The sequence below is a fragment of the Lathyrus oleraceus genome, chromosome 4, assembly GCF_024323335.1.
Source record: "Lathyrus oleraceus cultivar Zhongwan6 chromosome 4, CAAS_Psat_ZW6_1.0, whole genome shotgun sequence".
Taxonomy (NCBI): Eukaryota; Viridiplantae; Streptophyta; class Magnoliopsida; order Fabales; family Fabaceae; genus Lathyrus; species Lathyrus oleraceus.
Genome location: NC_066582.1, coordinates 42241332 through 42258769, shown reverse-complemented (window position 1 = coordinate 42258769; position 17438 = coordinate 42241332). Strand labels below are relative to the sequence as shown.

The following is a 17438-nucleotide window of genomic DNA, read 5'->3' as shown; positions in this document are numbered from 1 at the left end:
TAATGTTATACTAGAAGGTTAGCCTCAACCTATTTGACTTGTTGGTTCCCTTCATAAGTAGAACATACAGAATCAAAGATAGTCTTAGTAGTAGACTTATCAATGATCTTGATGTACTCAAAATAAGGTAGAGCTTTTATCAGAATGCCTCAAACTCTATGATTCTTTCTATAAATTTTCTTTTGAGTTGGTGTGAGGGTTTTCCTATCCTTTACCATTCCAACACCATTAACTTCAATGTTAATGTGGTATTTAAGGATATCCTATAACTCATAATCAAAACCAATGATATAAGTATACATTTTACTTTTCCACCACTCAAACTGAGTGGAGTCACCACTAAATGTAGGTGATTTAGCTGAGTAATGATTTTTCGAAGTAGTATTATAGTCATAGGGTATACCACTAATATCGATCATTCCAGATGCACCCAAGATGAAGGAACCAGTATTTTTCTCAGTATATTTTATCGTACCACTGTAAAGTGTTTAACACAGATCATGCTTTGATGCCAACTGAAGGTGAGAAAAATACACAAGATGGGGATGTGGTTGAATTGTGTATGTAAATTCTTTTTACTTTTGAAAAGTGACTACAAAATTAAAACAAGTTCAAAATATGATCTCAAAGTTAATAGAAACAAAATGAATATAAATCAGAATATAGAGATAAAACAACACACAAAGCTATCTTGGCTCCTCTCATAAACCGATAGTAGTCCAGTCCCTTTGTCTAACAAGATATTTTTACTATAATTAAACTGATTACACTTTGCTCAAGCAAACTAATAAGATACTTCAATTGGTTAATCACACTAGAAAGATACTTTTGCTTAAGCAATCCAGCAAGAGACATCTGCTCAAGCACATATGCAAGAGTATTCAACTACTCAAGCAAACTATCAAGAGACTTCCACTACTCAAGCAAACTAGCAAGAGAATTCCACTGCTCAAGCAAAATAGAAAGAAACTTCTGCTCAAGCAATCCAACAAGAGACTTCTGTTCAAGCACATAGGAAATAGGCTTCCACTGCTCAAGCAAACTAGCAAGAGACTTCCTCTACTTTAAACAAACAGTTTAGTATAATATATAACAACTATACTCAGAAGTATAAAGTTAATACAACAATCACAATGATACTTAAACAGTTAGTATTTCTAAAATATACAAAGGTAAGAAATCTTAAGAGCTTGTGCAATAAACAAATGATACTTTAGCTCAAAGTTTGTGCTCAATGTGTTATGTTAGATTGTTCGACATTTTGGTAACCTTCCTTCAAATCTTCATCTCCTTTTTATAGAGGCGGAAAAAGAGTCGTTGGAAAGTTGCTTGCACAAGTGATCTTTGAAAAGCAACAATTCTAAGAGAGAGACGTTGGAAGATGAATCATGTTAAGATCTTTAACCATTGCGTAATAACATTGTCCACTACTTATTTTTCATACTAGGTATATATATCAAATGTTGGGTGTTAGAACAAGGTTGGAGTATCGGGATTTTTTATCGTCTCCACAGGGATTATGTGATATTGCCGCCGTTCGACAGTTGTTAAGTTCTTAACTTATAGTAACAAGGGGGTTTTAGTTTTCGGTTACGGTAGCTTGCATAAAAAGTAAGAAATTGCGGTAAAAGTTTTGGTTTTACGATTTGAGAAAGATTGTCAAAGTTAGGGTTCGACGATCACTTTGCATGCATATGTTCGATCAAACAAAACTCATAAACTCCATTAGATGATAAACACATTCACAAAATCCTCCCAATGTGTTTATTTCTAACACACATTGTGGGTTTTTCCCATTTTGATCCATTGTTGATTTCTCACACAATCTATCAAAATGACAACTTTTAGGTTTAACTTTTTAGTGAACAAACTCATTCAAAACTATCTCTAGCTAAAGAACAAGGATGGATGAAAATCTAGGTCAAGAGTTGAAAAACACCTTTCAATGATAAACCAACACAAAGAGTTATCAATAAAACAAGGTTTTCGCCATACATTCATCATCAAAGAGTTTACAAATGAAGATCAAACCATATACATACAAAGCTTATGATCATCTACATCTAACCTTGACAAAATGAAAGACTTAGCTACTCATTTTCATGGTAGCTTGAACAACAAGTTTCGAAAGAAGGTTGATCAACATCCGAGTCGAAGAATCGAGATTGGATGGGAATCCACCTTCTTTTTGTAAAATATTGTCAAGAGAAGAAGAAGAATGAGAAATGGGGTTTCTAGGGCACAAAAATCACCTCTCAGCAAAAAACAAGTAAAAAGATGATAAAAAAAATATATGTTCCAAAAAGTAGCCCATACTATTTATAGAAATGGTTGCTGAGCTGTCATGCTCGCTAGGCGAGCAGAATGGTTCGCCTAGCGAGCCCCAAAATAAGTCACCAAAAGAGCCTGCGTCCAGAGGAATCATCCCAGACAAGTTTGCATCTGTTCGCTAGGCGAACAATCCTTCGCTAGGCGAAGCCCTCGCTTCTCTCATTCGCTCTAGCGAGTCTTGATGTTTTTGCTACTGGAAGTGTTAGCTACTTGCTCGCTGGATGCTCGCCTAGCGAATACTTCGCTACTTCCCTCGCCACAGCGAGTTTTGATCATTTGGTTATGTCCAAGTCTGGGAGTGTTCGCTGGCATCTCGCTGCGTGCTCGCCTAGCGAATACTTCGCTACCTCACTCGCCTAGCGAGCTTGCTTATGTTTGCTTTCTTTCTTGGTTCCTGTGCCATCTTTCTTGTGCCTTAGTTTTCTACTCTTTCATGCCTAATTCCTGCACAATAAAACACAAATTAAAGGTACTAAGATCATTTCACATAGTATTGCAAATCAACAAAAGCAAGGGCGGTTTCGAACACTTTTTCGACAAAAAGGAGTGAAAGATGCCCACATTTGATAGCTCAAATAAGCAAACTTGGGCATCTAACATTGGGGCAGACTTAAAAGATCACATCAAATTTTCTCGAGCCTTGCATAAGAAACTATTATTGACCTTTTCCATAAGTTTGGTGTTTACAAGATTGGTATACTATGGAGACAGTGTACGAATCAGAGGCTGAACACCTTTAGCCAAGGTCTCCAGAGTCTGAGTTGTCACCAGAAACAGTGATACCACGTTCAAACTTTGATCCTTCAGAAGTTTAAACACCACATTCAGAGTTATCAGATTCTGATCCTTCAGAATTTGAGACTTTTAGCTTTTCTACATATGCTTTCAACAGGCCCAGTTATGAATTGGATTTTAAGCTTATGATCCTGCACACTTGAACACATATTAGTATGCCCAATTTTTCTTTAAGTACCATGTTATCATTAAAACCCAAGGGATATGAATTTTTTTGCTCCAACTGTCTCTCAAGCTAGATATTTGTCGCACCTCTTTGGCGTGATTCTTAAGTACTTGTCTCGAGGGGCATAAAGGATCTTCACCATGAAGTCTAACTTATAAAATGTTGTCTTGAGGGGCGATAATGATCTTCACCATGAAGTCTAGCATATAAAACATCCAGAAGAAAACATTCCTATGGGAAATACATCACTCACTAGAATTGTTTATAGATACATAAGCATGGCATTTATTAGAGAATTACAAGTAATTTAACTTTAATAATATCTAAGGTGAAGAGAATTCCAGGTTATGAGTAACATTGGTCCTTCTGGTTCCTATAACTTGTATGCTCCACGAGAAAGTTTCTGAAATATGTGGTATGGCCCCTCCCACTTAGGTTGTAGTTTTCCCTTCTGGGAGGGTTAAACCACCTCTTTTAATACCAAGTCTCCCTCTTGCATTTCTCTTTGTTTGACTCTGAAGTTGTATCTTATGGCGGCTTTGTGTTTAACATCAAACTCTTGGATATGGGGGGCTTCCCTTAACTCGTTGATCAAGTCTACCACACACTTCAATCCTGTCTCATTCTCCTCTTCATTGAATTTGGATCTTTTCCATGAGGGTGTTTCGATATCCACAAGTAACATGGTGTCTGCTATGTAGACCATGCAAAACACAGTTTCCATGGCGGTGTAATGCGGAGTGGTGAGACATATCCATAATATTTCGGGTGTAGTTCTGCTCATAATCCCTTGGCATTGTCATTCTCCATCTTAAGTCCCTTAAGAATGACTTTATTGGCTAACTTAGCTTGATCGTTGGCTTGAGGGTTTAAAATGGACACAAATTTTGTCCGGACTCCCAAATCTTTGCAGAAGTAGGTGTAGCGGTGCATTCGTGACCATCGAGCTATGGATAAACCCGATGTCAATTGAAAAATCAGAGTCGCCACCACACCTTATTTATTTCCAAAGGAAAAGGGAAAAGTATGAACAAAGCCCAAAGATAATAAGTTTTCAAATCAAAATTAATAAAATGCCAAAGGTTATAGGTAAGGGGGTTGGTTACACAGAGGGGAGGTATTAGCACCCAAAGTGTCCTAGGAAACCCTTTTTTGTGTGCAAGTATTTTTTTTTGAAAAAAATGTTTGATAAAAATGGGATGGGAGGATGAGAAAAGAATTCATTTATTACATTTTTGTGTTTGACAAGACCTTCGGTCTTATTCCTACGTACTAACATAAAAATGAGGGATCAAAACCCCGTAGTTCGTAGTAAAAGTTTCAAAGAAGTTGGTGGATTGATTTTAACAAAGGTTTAAAGAGAAAATGACACAAAATGGCCAAAAGATTTAAATGAAGTTGTTAATTATTTTTGTATTTTTTGAAAGTTAAGTCAATATAATTAAGTTTATTCGCAAAGTTGATTAAGAAAATGTTTGAAAATTCATTGGCATAAGGCCAAAGTTTCTACTCATTAAAACATGTATGAGTTGAAAACAAAAACAAAGAAGGTTTTGAAAAGAGGGAGAGATTTTTAAATTTAAGAAGTGGGAGGAGATGAAGGGACTACCCTAGACAAGAATTTAAAAGTTAAGAGTTGAAAAGATTTGACCAATGGGAAGCAATCCACAAGACAAGAATGTCATATAGAAACCCATTTCCTTTGGACTTTTGAGCAAGCAAGAAGCATAAGCAAAATCCAAGCAAACAATAATGAAGACCAAGGCATCAAATAAATATAGCCATAATATCTAAGCCAACACTCCAATAGCAAGAAATCTTCAATACATTCAAATGTATCATATGAAATATTTTCTTGGCAAACTCACGGAAACAATCATCAAACATCAAATCAGAATAACAACATAACAATTAAGCACAAAGACAAAGTAACAGATAAATCCCAAGTGGAAAGGCTTGCATCAGATGAAAGGCACTGCCAAGGATGGATCGGTCTCAAAATAATGGCATTGACCAAGTCCTTCAGAGCATAGGGAATATTGCCTATTCTAAGTCTTAAAGCTCAGACCAAGTTCAACAGAGGTCCAACAGTCCACCAACATATTTTTTAGGGTTTTTGTTGTTATTAAGTATTTGAAGGTCCTGAGACCATAACAAAACAAAATCACAAGCACACAGTATATACAAGCACAAATGATATGACTTAAGTGAGCAAAAATAAAAATGGCTGAAACGTAAACATCTTGTATGAAATATAAATGACAATGAATGATAAAAGTACTTGAATTTAAATTGTATTAAGTAAATGACTTGAAAGTAAAGTAATGTTAATAAGAGGTTAGTCAATTGTTAGTGAAGAGTTCAATTTGTTTAAGTCATTCCTTGGAGAACACTCAACCATCCATTCACAAGTATGAAGATCTAAACTAAGACATCATCTATGAGCAGGGCTCCAACTTTGATAAATTAACAAGTATACCACTAGCTCTCACAAATGGAAAAAAGTCTTCACATAATGCCATGAAGAATGGGAGACTTACAATCGCACTTACAAGAATGTTATGCCTTTTTGGGACATATTTAACTCTATGTTAAACAATCACAACTATCTGAGACATGTTAGAGACATGGTACAAAGGACTAATCTCCTAAAACATACCACACACAAAAATAAAAGGAGATGAACCTATCTCAGTCAGACTCATGTTGATTCATCTGACACAAGGTCAATGATGGAATGAAGAAGAAGAGGGATAAAGATGAAGAGGGAAGGGGAAATAGAAAACCAAATTGAAAACAAGAGGAATTTCATCTGATCAATACTATCAATTCATCTTGAGGGATGAAATGTGCATTTCACCAACCCCCTAAATCCAAAAGTATTGATCAAATAAAAGTTCAAATCAACCATGACCAAGGCCAAACAGAAAGTCAAACGTCACAAAGTCAATCAAATGGCTCAACAATATTTTTTAACATATAAACAAATAAAAATCAATTTTAAAATGAATTAAAATGAATTTTTAAATGGACAAAACCTCAAATCCCTTCAAATCACCAAATAAATGGGAAAGGATTTATCCTAGGTCAAACAAGGACAAAAGACCTTAGACACAAAAAATTATTTTTTTTGGAAAGTCAGAAGTATTTTAAAATATTTAAAAACAAGTCCAAAATCATTTAATTTACAAAAAATATCAAAATTAATCCAAAAAAATGATTTTAATTCAAAATATGGAAGAGGAAAATATTTAAAGATTTTTTTTGAAAGTCCCATATTTTTTTGGATTAAAATGAATTTAATATGAATTAAACAAAATAAAGGGATTAAATATAAAATCAAAAATAAAATAAAAATAAGAAAAAACAAGGGTCATCAGATCCCCCTCATTAATTGAGGTGGCAGATCTGATGACCACACGCGTGCAGCCTACCAAAGACCTTAGTCAATACATTGGAACATGAGTAATCAAAAGCAATGGATGTGATTAGAATGTGGAGAGATGATATGATGGATATGACCTTGCCACCACACCATCAGAGCTAGGGCTCCGATCATCTTCTCCGGTGGACCTCACCGGACTGGTCCACCATCAATCTTCACCAAATTAAAAGTGCATACACTAATTTGAAGAGAAAATTGCCAAGAATCTAAATTTGCCCTCAAAATTCTCCAATTTTCACTATATTGAAAGATACATGGAATTGAAAATTGAGGAGTATGAACTGAGTTGCTTAGATTTAACCTCAAAGTAACTCAATCTTGTTGCCTACATTGATAGGTCTTCAGACAACCAAAGAACAAGCAAAATGGTGGAGAATTGAGGGAGAATCTAAGAGGTGAAAAATCTGAAAATTCACCTTCGGTTTGCTTCAATTGAGCTTGATCTTGCTTCTAATTTGGCTTGGCTTGCTCCTATACACTTGCAGGAGATGAAATGAATGATCAAAGGGCTTGAATTCTTGGAGTTTCAATCTTAAAACAGGAATGGAATTAAAACTCGATTTCAATTGAAATCTTCAAGTTTATCCTTTAATGGAGGTTAAGGAAGAAGCAATGCAAAGCTTGGGCAAGAGGATCCTCCTTCTGAGCTCAAGGACCATGCATTTATAGCATGATGATTACTTTTCTCACACTTCCATTCCAAATCCAAAAATAGCAATGCTCTCATGCATGCTTGCATGAGCATGTGCAAAGCCCATCAAATGATGTCAAAAGGTCCAAACTCAATTCCAAATGATGTTGAAACCATGACATGGAACCATGCAATGTTGAAATGAAAATTGAATTCAAATCTTTCCAAATAGGGCCATGCATTGCACCCATGCGCAAGTCACTAAAAAATGATCCAAATGCCATAATCTTGGACTCTTTGGAAAGGTAATATGAAGGGGAGCAACTTTTCTGTTCAAAACCAACTGATCTGTACCAAGCCATATAATTACAACCTGGTTTTTCTTCAGTTGGCATCACAACGCCAGTTAAGACATGGTCATGGCGGTGCTCCCATTTGTAACACTCAGATCTAGCGAAGCTTTGTCATGGGTTAAAGTTCCATTGGTCGTTAACTTTGCGTAGATGACATTCTCCTAGGGTTGCCGGGGGATCTGGGATGTGTTAAAGCATACCAAACTGCAATTTAACACAATCACTATTGTGCATCTCCACAGTGGTGAATCATATGATCGGTATGCATGCAGTCCAAACAGATGCATCTTGTTCGTTGATTTCATGGTCATGATCCAAATTTAGGTATGGACGTCAAATGAACCGAAATGTGAACATATGTTAGATTATAAATTTGGTAGAAGAAATTAACAAATTATTACGAAATAGTTAGGTTAATGACCATATATCTGTCGGTCGAAGGTGATCAAAGAGATTGCGATACTGGATAATACAGTGTCTAAGACATCTGTTATAACTCATACCACGTGCCAACCATCTGCACCATAAAGGTAAAAATATTATTTAGAGATAATAATCTATAAAGTAAGTAAATATAGTCCATTTTTAAGTACTTAATTTTGTGCATACGGGAATGTGAAAGATGTATTCAAAGGTATTAGAAATCTATCAATAACCGCTTTGGTCAGAACAACCTATTATAGGTTGACTTCTACCTTAGCAACCAGAGGTGAAAGATGGAGTGCAGTGTTAATGTCGGGTCAAATATTCAGTGAATGTTGTATGAAAGTGATGAAAGAGGAGAGTATTAAAGCTAGCACACACACGGTAACAGTCTTTGACCGCCATAGAAAAAAATTCAGCGTACAGGAAACAATGGACCACAATGAGGGGAGGCCAAATTTATCCTATGTTGTCAAACTAAACAGAAGTTGGTGCGACTGTGAAAAGTTAAAGGCCTTCCGTATTCCTTGCTCCCATGTCATTCCGGCATGCGCACATACTCGCAAGGACACTTAGAGCCATCTATCTGATATTTACAAGGTCATTACCGTCATGAATGTGTATAACAAAAACTTCTCAGTGCTACCAATGGAGGAATATTGACCTCCATATGAAGGTGACATAGTTTAGCACAACGATGAGATGCGAAGAAAGAAAAAAGGACGGTCAAACAGCACGCATATTAGAATAGAAACGGATATGACTGATAAAATGATAAGACTATGTAGTATATGTCGTCAACCAGGACACAATAAGAACAACTGTCCCAATCTAGGAGCAACATCTGCATCATAAGATAGTATCTCCTTTTAAATTTTGTAACCTTGGATTTTTATATATCATTATCTTTTTGTTACAACAAGATCAACAACAAACACCACTGCAACATAAGCAAACTTAAAACATAACATTCTTAACTGATTACAATCGTCAAAACATCATTTCCCTAGCATCCTTATCAGTTTTGACTCGCACCTAACCAAATATACTATCGAGTCTCTCAATACTTCTAATTTTTCCCCTTATGGTATTTTTCCATCTAACCAACGAAGCAACTCCCTCTTTAGTTGATCGAAACTAGTGATGTTCCCGAAGAGCATCAACATCGGAGGTTTGTCTCTCGAATAAACCACATTTCCATAGCGCCGACAAACACCAAACATGTATGCAAAATGATGAAATGAGATGTGGAAAAATGATTCACACAACACCTCTATTTATAACACAAAAAATTGCACTTTACACTGAGGCACCATATGCTGTAGCAAATTCAATTGGCATCTCCTCTCTAACTTTAGGAGCCGACGCCAATTGATCTGACGCCTCCTCTAAAAGATGGAGTAAAAGTGGGATAGATTGAGAATTTTTTTAAAATCAGAATTATTTTGGAATTTTTTTTTTAAAAATTAGAGTTATTTTGATAAAAAATTTCAACTAACAAAAGATATTCAAGTAACTATTTGATTAGTCATCCAAAACTAAACCAGACCATACATTATTTTTTCTGTCTTGAAATCTAATGACTTATAAGCAGTCATAATCTCAACCTACACCCTACCAACTGTCACCTAGTTGGGGTATTTAAATCCAAATTAATAAAAAAATCATTAATAGGTAACATATCAATACTTTTTTTTATTAATGATATGTTGTATTAATTTATTATTAAATAATGCTATTAGTTCAATTTAATCTATTTAATTTTATTATTTTATTTATTTATTATTTTTTTAATATAGTATATGTTATATATTATATAAATTTATTATTTATTAGTATTTTTATTATATTAATAAAAAAATATACTTTATAATTTAGATAAAAAAAATTAATCTAAATCAAATGATATTAAATTGGATCAGATCGATTTTTAAACTAGTTATTCAAAATCAAACCGAACTATAAATAAATTTATTTTTAAATCAAGTGATTATTTCCAAAACGCACAGCGAACACCTTAGTTGAATGCGAAGTGGAACAATTATCTTCAATATTCAATTTTTAAATTAGTAGGAGAAACTTTAGTGGACTACAAACATACAACTTTGAATAGTACTTCTCAATTGTAATAACAATCTTAACTTTGGTGTTGTAGTCAAATTCAGACATAGTATTTAAATGTCTCACACATCTTCATATAGTATTAATGGAGGAAATATTTTGGTGCTGAATAAGTAGAGTAACAAGTGTGTCAGATTTTCTTCAGTAAGTTGGAATCAGTGGTTAACATCCAATAGAGTACAAAGGAAATAACACATAATTGATAATCAATTGTTCAGACACATTAACAACACTTTAAGCATAGTATAACATACACATTAAGGTTCAAAAACAATAATAATAATAATAATAATAATAATAAATTAATTAGGCTTATAATATTGTGTAGAAAACATAACATAACATATCTGTCTTCAAGTGGAAGGAACCAATGCTGTGTTGAAGTTGTTGTCAATGTTGTTAGTTCCTTTTGATGATGAAGAGGTATAAGGTACTTTGCCACGTACCCTTTATTCAAGAATTATACAAAAATGAACTCAATAAAAAAATTTACAACTTCGGAAATTCTTTAAACTGAATCCAAATTAACATGACATATACATACCTCATCCTTCTCTTCTCAAGAAAACTTTGAAGTGACTGTCTGCGTGCTAATGGAAATTCTGAAACAAAACATTTCAATGTAATGATATTATATCGACGAAGCACACACATCAGAAACATGATATCGACACTGACACGTGGACACAGTAATAACTTTAAAAAATTATAGACACCGATAGAGACACGCTTTTTTCCAGAGGTGTCAGGTGCTACATAGTAGTGTATAGTTCTCGTAATGATGAAGTTATTACCTTGCATCCTGCAAATGGAACTCTTGTCAGCAGCAGGAAAACAGACTGATGGAGGAGAAGGCACATTGTTAGAAGTTCCTTGTGGAGAAGAAGGTGTGGCAAAACTGGTAAACAGTGAAGTGAATGGAATTCCACTTTTCATTTCAGAAGACTTGGCAGTGGCAGCAGCCATCATCAATATTTCTTCAACCTGATAAGCAAAGAATAAACAAATGATTGTGTTAAAACCATGACACAAAGTGAACTAATGAAGGTGCTGGAGTGAAATCTTCCAATAGGTGTTTTACCTTTTCTCTAGGAATTCCATCATATACACACATGCTTCCATTATAGAGAATGGCAAATTGACCTTTTGCATTCTGTCCAGATGTTGACATTGGCCTGAAGAGCAACAAGGGGAAAAACACATAAATCGTGTTTAAATAAAACCTCTATTTGTTTTGTCGATTAAGCTGCAATTAACCTACACAGAGTCTCCAAAAATTTGAGACAACTCTGATGACTATACACATTCAACCACGTCTAGACCATTTTATCTAGACCAGACAAACGAATCTACATTGAAATATGGATTATTTGATCTTGATCGGACTATACATATACAGATGTTTCTTAAGAAATCAAAATAAATATCAAGATCTAAATTAAATAACAAAAACTTGAATCAAACCCAACAGTATTATAACAAGAATTGAATACAAATTGTTTGTTATATTTCTAGTAAAACACTTGGAAGATGTACATGATTCATATATGCTAGCAACAACTCTCTCAGATCTAACCAAAATATGCTTCCAAGTTCTAACCAAAATAATCATTTCTCACCTATCATTCTAACACTAGATTACTATGACCCTTTTCCTCAAAACCGAATGATTAAAACCAGAAATACACATAACATATGATATGAGTTTATAGAAGAGTTACCAGTTAGCAGAAAAATTCCTGACAGAGCCATCATCACAGATACTGTTTATATCAAGATTACTGAGACTATCAGTATTAGCCATGGCTGAGAATGAACTCAAGAAGATAATTCAACAATTAAGGAGAGGTATTTGAAAGGTGAAAATGTACTTGCAACTCATTGAAGAGTAAGAGGCTCCAATTGGTTGTGTTATGGTTGTGGTGGACCCTTCTTCTTTGCAATTGAAACATCATTTATCTATTGTTTCTTAATAAACATGAGTTTTTTGTGCTTCTATTCTTTACCTTTTTTATATGTACTTTTCTTTATTTAAAAAGTGTAGTTGATTGTTGAGTTTTTGTTTCTTCTTCTCTGATGGCACATGCTATGAAATCTCTTCTTTAACCTTGAGGATTATAACTATTTTCATTCTGTTTTATAGAGTATATGTGGTTTAAATTTGTCTTATACTTAACAAAATCTAATCTCAATTTCAGGAAATATATGTATCTTTTTTTTGGATTTTTGGATATGGTGTTTTTTTTAGTTACTCTTATTTTTAATGTGGTTTAAAAGTAGGGTATAATTTGTGAAAAATCAAAATTGTCCAAGCAATTTGGAAATACGCTTCGAGACGCATTCGAGTCTATATTTAATCTATTCGTAAGTGAGTCATATTTATATTTTGTCAAAAATTAATATGGAAATGCATCTACATATAATTTACGAAAGTACATCTTCGAATGAGATTTTAATCAAATACACATCAGACTTTCCTCATTTCTCATTTTCAACAAAACAAACTAAAACTCTTCTCACTTCCAAAAAAATTTATCAATCTAAGTTTTTTTTCTACTTCATCAAATCCAAGTAGTTTGTCAATTTCTACTCTCAAAATCCAATTAATCGAAGTGCTCAAAATTAACTACACATTTGATAAGTTTTTCAATCCAAGTTTTTTTCACATTTGATTTTCTATACATGCATGCAATAAAAAATAGGAAGATTATGTTGTGTAATATACATCAATATATAGGTAGCTATATTCATTGTTAGGTAATTTAACTGAACAATGCCTTTTGTCCCTTTGTGGTTTCTCTGCGTTTCTGTCATTGTCGTGTTTTTTGGGTTGCAGGTAATTACGGAAGTGCACTTACTTATTTGTTCATAATTTAATTTTCCAAGAATACGAAAGTGCACTTAAGTATTTTGTCTGTCTGCATTGTTTGGTTTGATTTTGAATCTCTTTTATGAGGGTTTGATTTTTTTTTTACTTTGTCTGGTTTGTCTAGTTTAATCATAGGTAGCATGGTTGACAACCAAGAGCAACTAAGGCACGATAGAGTGTCTTAACATGCATATGTTCACATGAAAAGAGTCTGACCCTCGTGACCACTGGTCTATGCTAGTTCATTTGATTCATTTACGTGAACTTATGGGATTGAGGTGTCTTCGGCTTCATCTTCCTAGTGGCAGGTGTCACCTGCTGCTGTCCCGGAAGCCCTACCAATCCAGGTTGATGCACATGTTGCCGTTGCAGCCGTTCCTTAAAAAAATTGGAGGAGGATCGTATGACATATCATTGGTGCCTCTATATGTGGACCATGCTTCCAGACACGTGTGGAATGAGGAGGTAAAATTTATCTTTATATATTATTTGAAATACATTTGTTATAATACTTGAACTTTTCGACGATGATGTATTTTTTGCAGTACTGTGATTCTTTAAAAATACATTAACCATGGTAGGAAGATTGTGAGGTTGCAGGAGCCTGAGGAGTAGTGGTTTCATGATGACATGCAACTATCTAGGATATGAGATTTATGCATGACTGGTTATACTATTATTAACCATGGCATGCTTTCAACATTTGTTCACTCTCAGAAGTCAATTTTTCATCTTCCGCACGGTGAGATGTCCATCACACTTAATGATATGTCATGCATTGCTACATCTTTCAATCAGGGGAAGACTATTATACAACTTTAGGATGACAAAAACTGATGCACTGGAGATTGTGGTGAACTATTTCGAAGCTGACCAAGAGGATGCACTAAAGGAGATAAAAAACACCTGATAATGTCATGCTAGATTTAGATTCCTAGAGAACTTGTATGCATATATCCTAGTTGCGACAGTGCGGGCCAATAATGATGATAAATAGGTTATGTATCATAAAGCATGTGAATTGAAACCTACCTAGCCTGCTTTGGAAGAGTCTTAGAAACAAATCCACAAGATTAGGATCACTCTCTCTTCAAAACATGTTCAGGATCTCGAAAAGGGTTATTCTGATCTGACATAATTGATAGAAATAGAAATGAGATAAATTCACAGGCTAAGTACAAGTAGCTAAATCATTTCGACGTTATGGTCCAAGGTTCGACATAAGACACTTTTGACAGAAGCAGTTAGGAGATTTAAAAGAGCAGTTCAAGTGTCGAAGACATGTGGAAACATACTGGAAGGCTGAAGATCACGCAAGGGACTACATGTGAAGATAACCATTATCGACGAATAACATTGTAATAGTTTATAATACGAGTTAAGTCATGTATACAAGGATTGAAAAATTCATTAAGTATTCTCTATAGAACTTAAGTCATGAAGAGAAAAGAGTTTGTGAGAAGATGTATGAATTTGTGTCCTTTCTTTCAATATTTTTAATTCAAAGCAGTTACTTGAATGATTTTCAATTAGGTTATTTGTTTATTCCTTATTTTCAAGGAAATTCAACATTTATTCCAATTAGAGTTTATGTCCATATTTTCTACATTCAAACATCAATATTCAAAGCACATACATATTTTCTCAAATCTTTTACCCAATATTGAAGGTGAGAAGCCTATACACAAGAAGGGGGATTGAATTGTGTATGGGGAAATTTACTTATTTTTCTTAAAACAATTCAGAACTTGATATGTTAAGCTCATATTTTGATCCAAGTAAAGTCTGAATTAAATTAGAGTTTGACTTCAGAGTTTGTTGTACAACAAAATATAAATGCATAAGTAAATAAATAGACACAAATATATCTTGGTTCCTCTCAAACTGAGAGTAGTCAAGTCCCCTTGCAGCAAAATATATTTTTCTATAATCACTCATATTACAATTTTCTTAATCAACCTAGAGACTTCTGCTCAAGCCCTCAAGCAAGAGACTTTCTTGCCTGAACTACCTGTTCAGGACTTCATGCTCAATCCCACGGAAAGAGACTTATTCTCAAGCCCTCAAGCAAGAGACTTTCTTTCCTGAACTACCCGCTCATGACTTCCTGCTCAATTTATCCAGAAAGAGACATCATACTCTGCTCGCAAGTATGAGACTTCCTTGCTCAACCTATCCCAAAAAAGTATTTGCTCAAGCACCAAACAAGAGACTTATTTGCTCAGTTTAGCATAAAGAGACTTACTCTGAGCACATCGGCTAGAGTCTTCAGATTCTCTTAAAAAAAGAGTCTGGTATTAACCTTGTGTTTATGTGTGTGCTTCTTAGTTAAACAGATACACAAAGGTTACACACTATTGAGAAAAATATAAGTTGATTACTCTTAAGTGTGGAAGACTTAACTTGTGTGGTTATATTTTCAATTTAGTGTGTGTTTCTTTTATCTTTGTTTTCTATATAAACTTAGTCTCTCTCTCTCTCTCCTCTCCTCTCTCTTTCTCTCTCTCTCTCTCTCAACCTATACTGTGAACTAGTATCACATCTTGGTGAACACAGTCACATATTCTTCAACCTCATTCATTATTGGTCAGAACCAGCCAACCCATTTGAATGTTTTCAATATTCTTCTTAAATAGATACTGAGAATATACTGTTGAAGATTGAAACTATCAATGGTACAAGTAGCCGTTGAATGTCTTTAGCTAGAGTACATGAAGTGTACTTTAAACTTAGCTAGCATAAAGACGTTAAGAGAAGCAGAATAGAGTTTATAATAATTGAAGAGATCAGATCTTGACAATATTACTTTATCTTAATTTGACATAAAGTAGTGTACCATTGTCACGTGATCTTATTTAGATAACTTATGGCCAGAGACTTCTTATAGACGTTTATTGAAGCTTAATCTGATTCATTGTTATCTTTATACTTAAATTCCTTATTCAGAGAATTTTTATAGAATTAGTTAAAGCATGATTAGAAGTTAAAGTATGTCTTCAAAACCTGGTTGGAATGAGACTTCAGAGTCTTGGGTTCCCAGGTTCTGAAATTGCCTTATATCAGAGTCTTGATTAGAACTAATATGGACGACCACTTTCAGAGTTGTTGACTTGATATAAACAATAATCCTTTGAAGCAGAACCTTCAGAACTGCTGATGGCGCTTGTTCAGATGTTACAGAGGCATTCCTTATAAGAGAGCATGCCGACTTCAAATCACTCTAATCTTCAGAACCTTGTTGATGTTTGAATAAGGTTGGTCATCTGAAAGACTTGAGTTGACTCTTTAGATTCTGAAGGCTTTTGTTCTAATTCTTCAGATTCTGAACAACCTTGCTTCTCTTTAATGATTCTTCTTTGTGATTAACTTGATTTATATCAAGGTTAATATCTTTTGATCATGCACACTAAAATAACCATTAGTAAACCCTATTGTTCTTTAAATACTTTGTTATCATCAAAACCTTTTAAGGGCATGAACAAATATTTTTCCAACAATCTCCCCCTTTTTGATGATGACAAACAAATGTATTTAAGAATAACGCTTGATGATTTAATTAACACAGTCTAACATAAGAGGTCGGGTTTATAACTTCCCTCTAAGTTATACAATCCATTAAGGTGAGGTTTGTAAGCTCCCCCTAAGTCTGACAGTCCATTAAGACGAGGTTTCTAAGCTATTCTTAACTCCTTATCTATGCTAATTATATCCTATCATTTTAACCAACAAATTCTAACATCAGGGTCTGAGGTTTGTAAGCTCCCTGAGTTTGACAGGTCTTAGGTTGAGGTTTGTAAGCTATTCCTTTAGATTGATAGTTCATTAAGGTAAGTTTTGTAAGCTTTTCCTTAAACCCTTGTCTTTATTTATATAAAATTAGTCATTTAAGCTCAATAAGATAAATTACTCAAAAATATAAATAACATAGAGCTTATAAATCTGAATTTGTTAATTGCTTTGTTCAAGTTCTGATGCTCTGGTCTCTTCTTAAATACTCTATGTATTTTCTCCCCCTTTGTCATTATAAAAAAGATTTAAGAAACAAAGAGAAGAACAATAAAACTGAGAAAAATCAAATGAAATTTAAAATAGTTTAAATGCACAAAATTTTGAAAAAAAATTTAGACGATTTAAAAGTTTTGATATCAACCCAAAAATTTGACACCAATTGAAAATTATGAAATTAAAAATTTCTCAAAAACAGAAGTCAATTTAAAACAATTTTAATTTTTTTTCAAGAATCTAAAAGAATTCCTTTACTTCTTGTGGTAAATCACCATCGTTTTAGTTCCCAAGGAGTAATT

At 34.0% G+C, this 17438-nt stretch overlaps 1 protein-coding gene across 1 annotated transcript; it reads right to left on the bottom strand.

Moving 5' to 3' along the window:
• Positions 1-10379: 10379 nt before the first annotated feature.
• Positions 10380-12201, bottom strand: LOC127138745 (protein TIFY 3). The gene is made up of 5 exons (XM_051065251.1): positions 11987-12201; positions 11347-11440; positions 11060-11249; positions 10810-10867; positions 10380-10712 (listed from the first exon to the last, which is right to left on the bottom strand). The coding sequence occupies exons 1-5, from the start codon at positions 12067-12069 to the stop codon at positions 10619-10621; spliced, it is 519 nt and encodes a 172-aa protein (XP_050921208.1). The 5' UTR covers positions 12070-12201; the 3' UTR covers positions 10380-10618.
• Between the last annotated feature and the right edge of the window lie 5237 nt (positions 12202-17438).

Excerpts from the sequence above, each read along its gene's own strand:
- LOC127138745 (XM_051065251.1), bottom strand. The coding sequence starts at position 12,069 with ATGGCTAATACTGATAGTCTCAGTAATCTTGATATAAACAGTATCTGT. Across the intron at positions 11,441-11,986 it reads AGGAATTTTTCTGCTAACTG|GCCAATGTCAACATCTGGAC; the intron begins GTAACTCTTCTA and ends GTTGCTCTTCAG. Across the intron at positions 10,868-11,059 it reads TTCCATTTGCAGGATGCAAG|AATTTCCATTAGCACGCAGA; the intron begins GTAATAACTTCA and ends GTTTTGTTTCAG.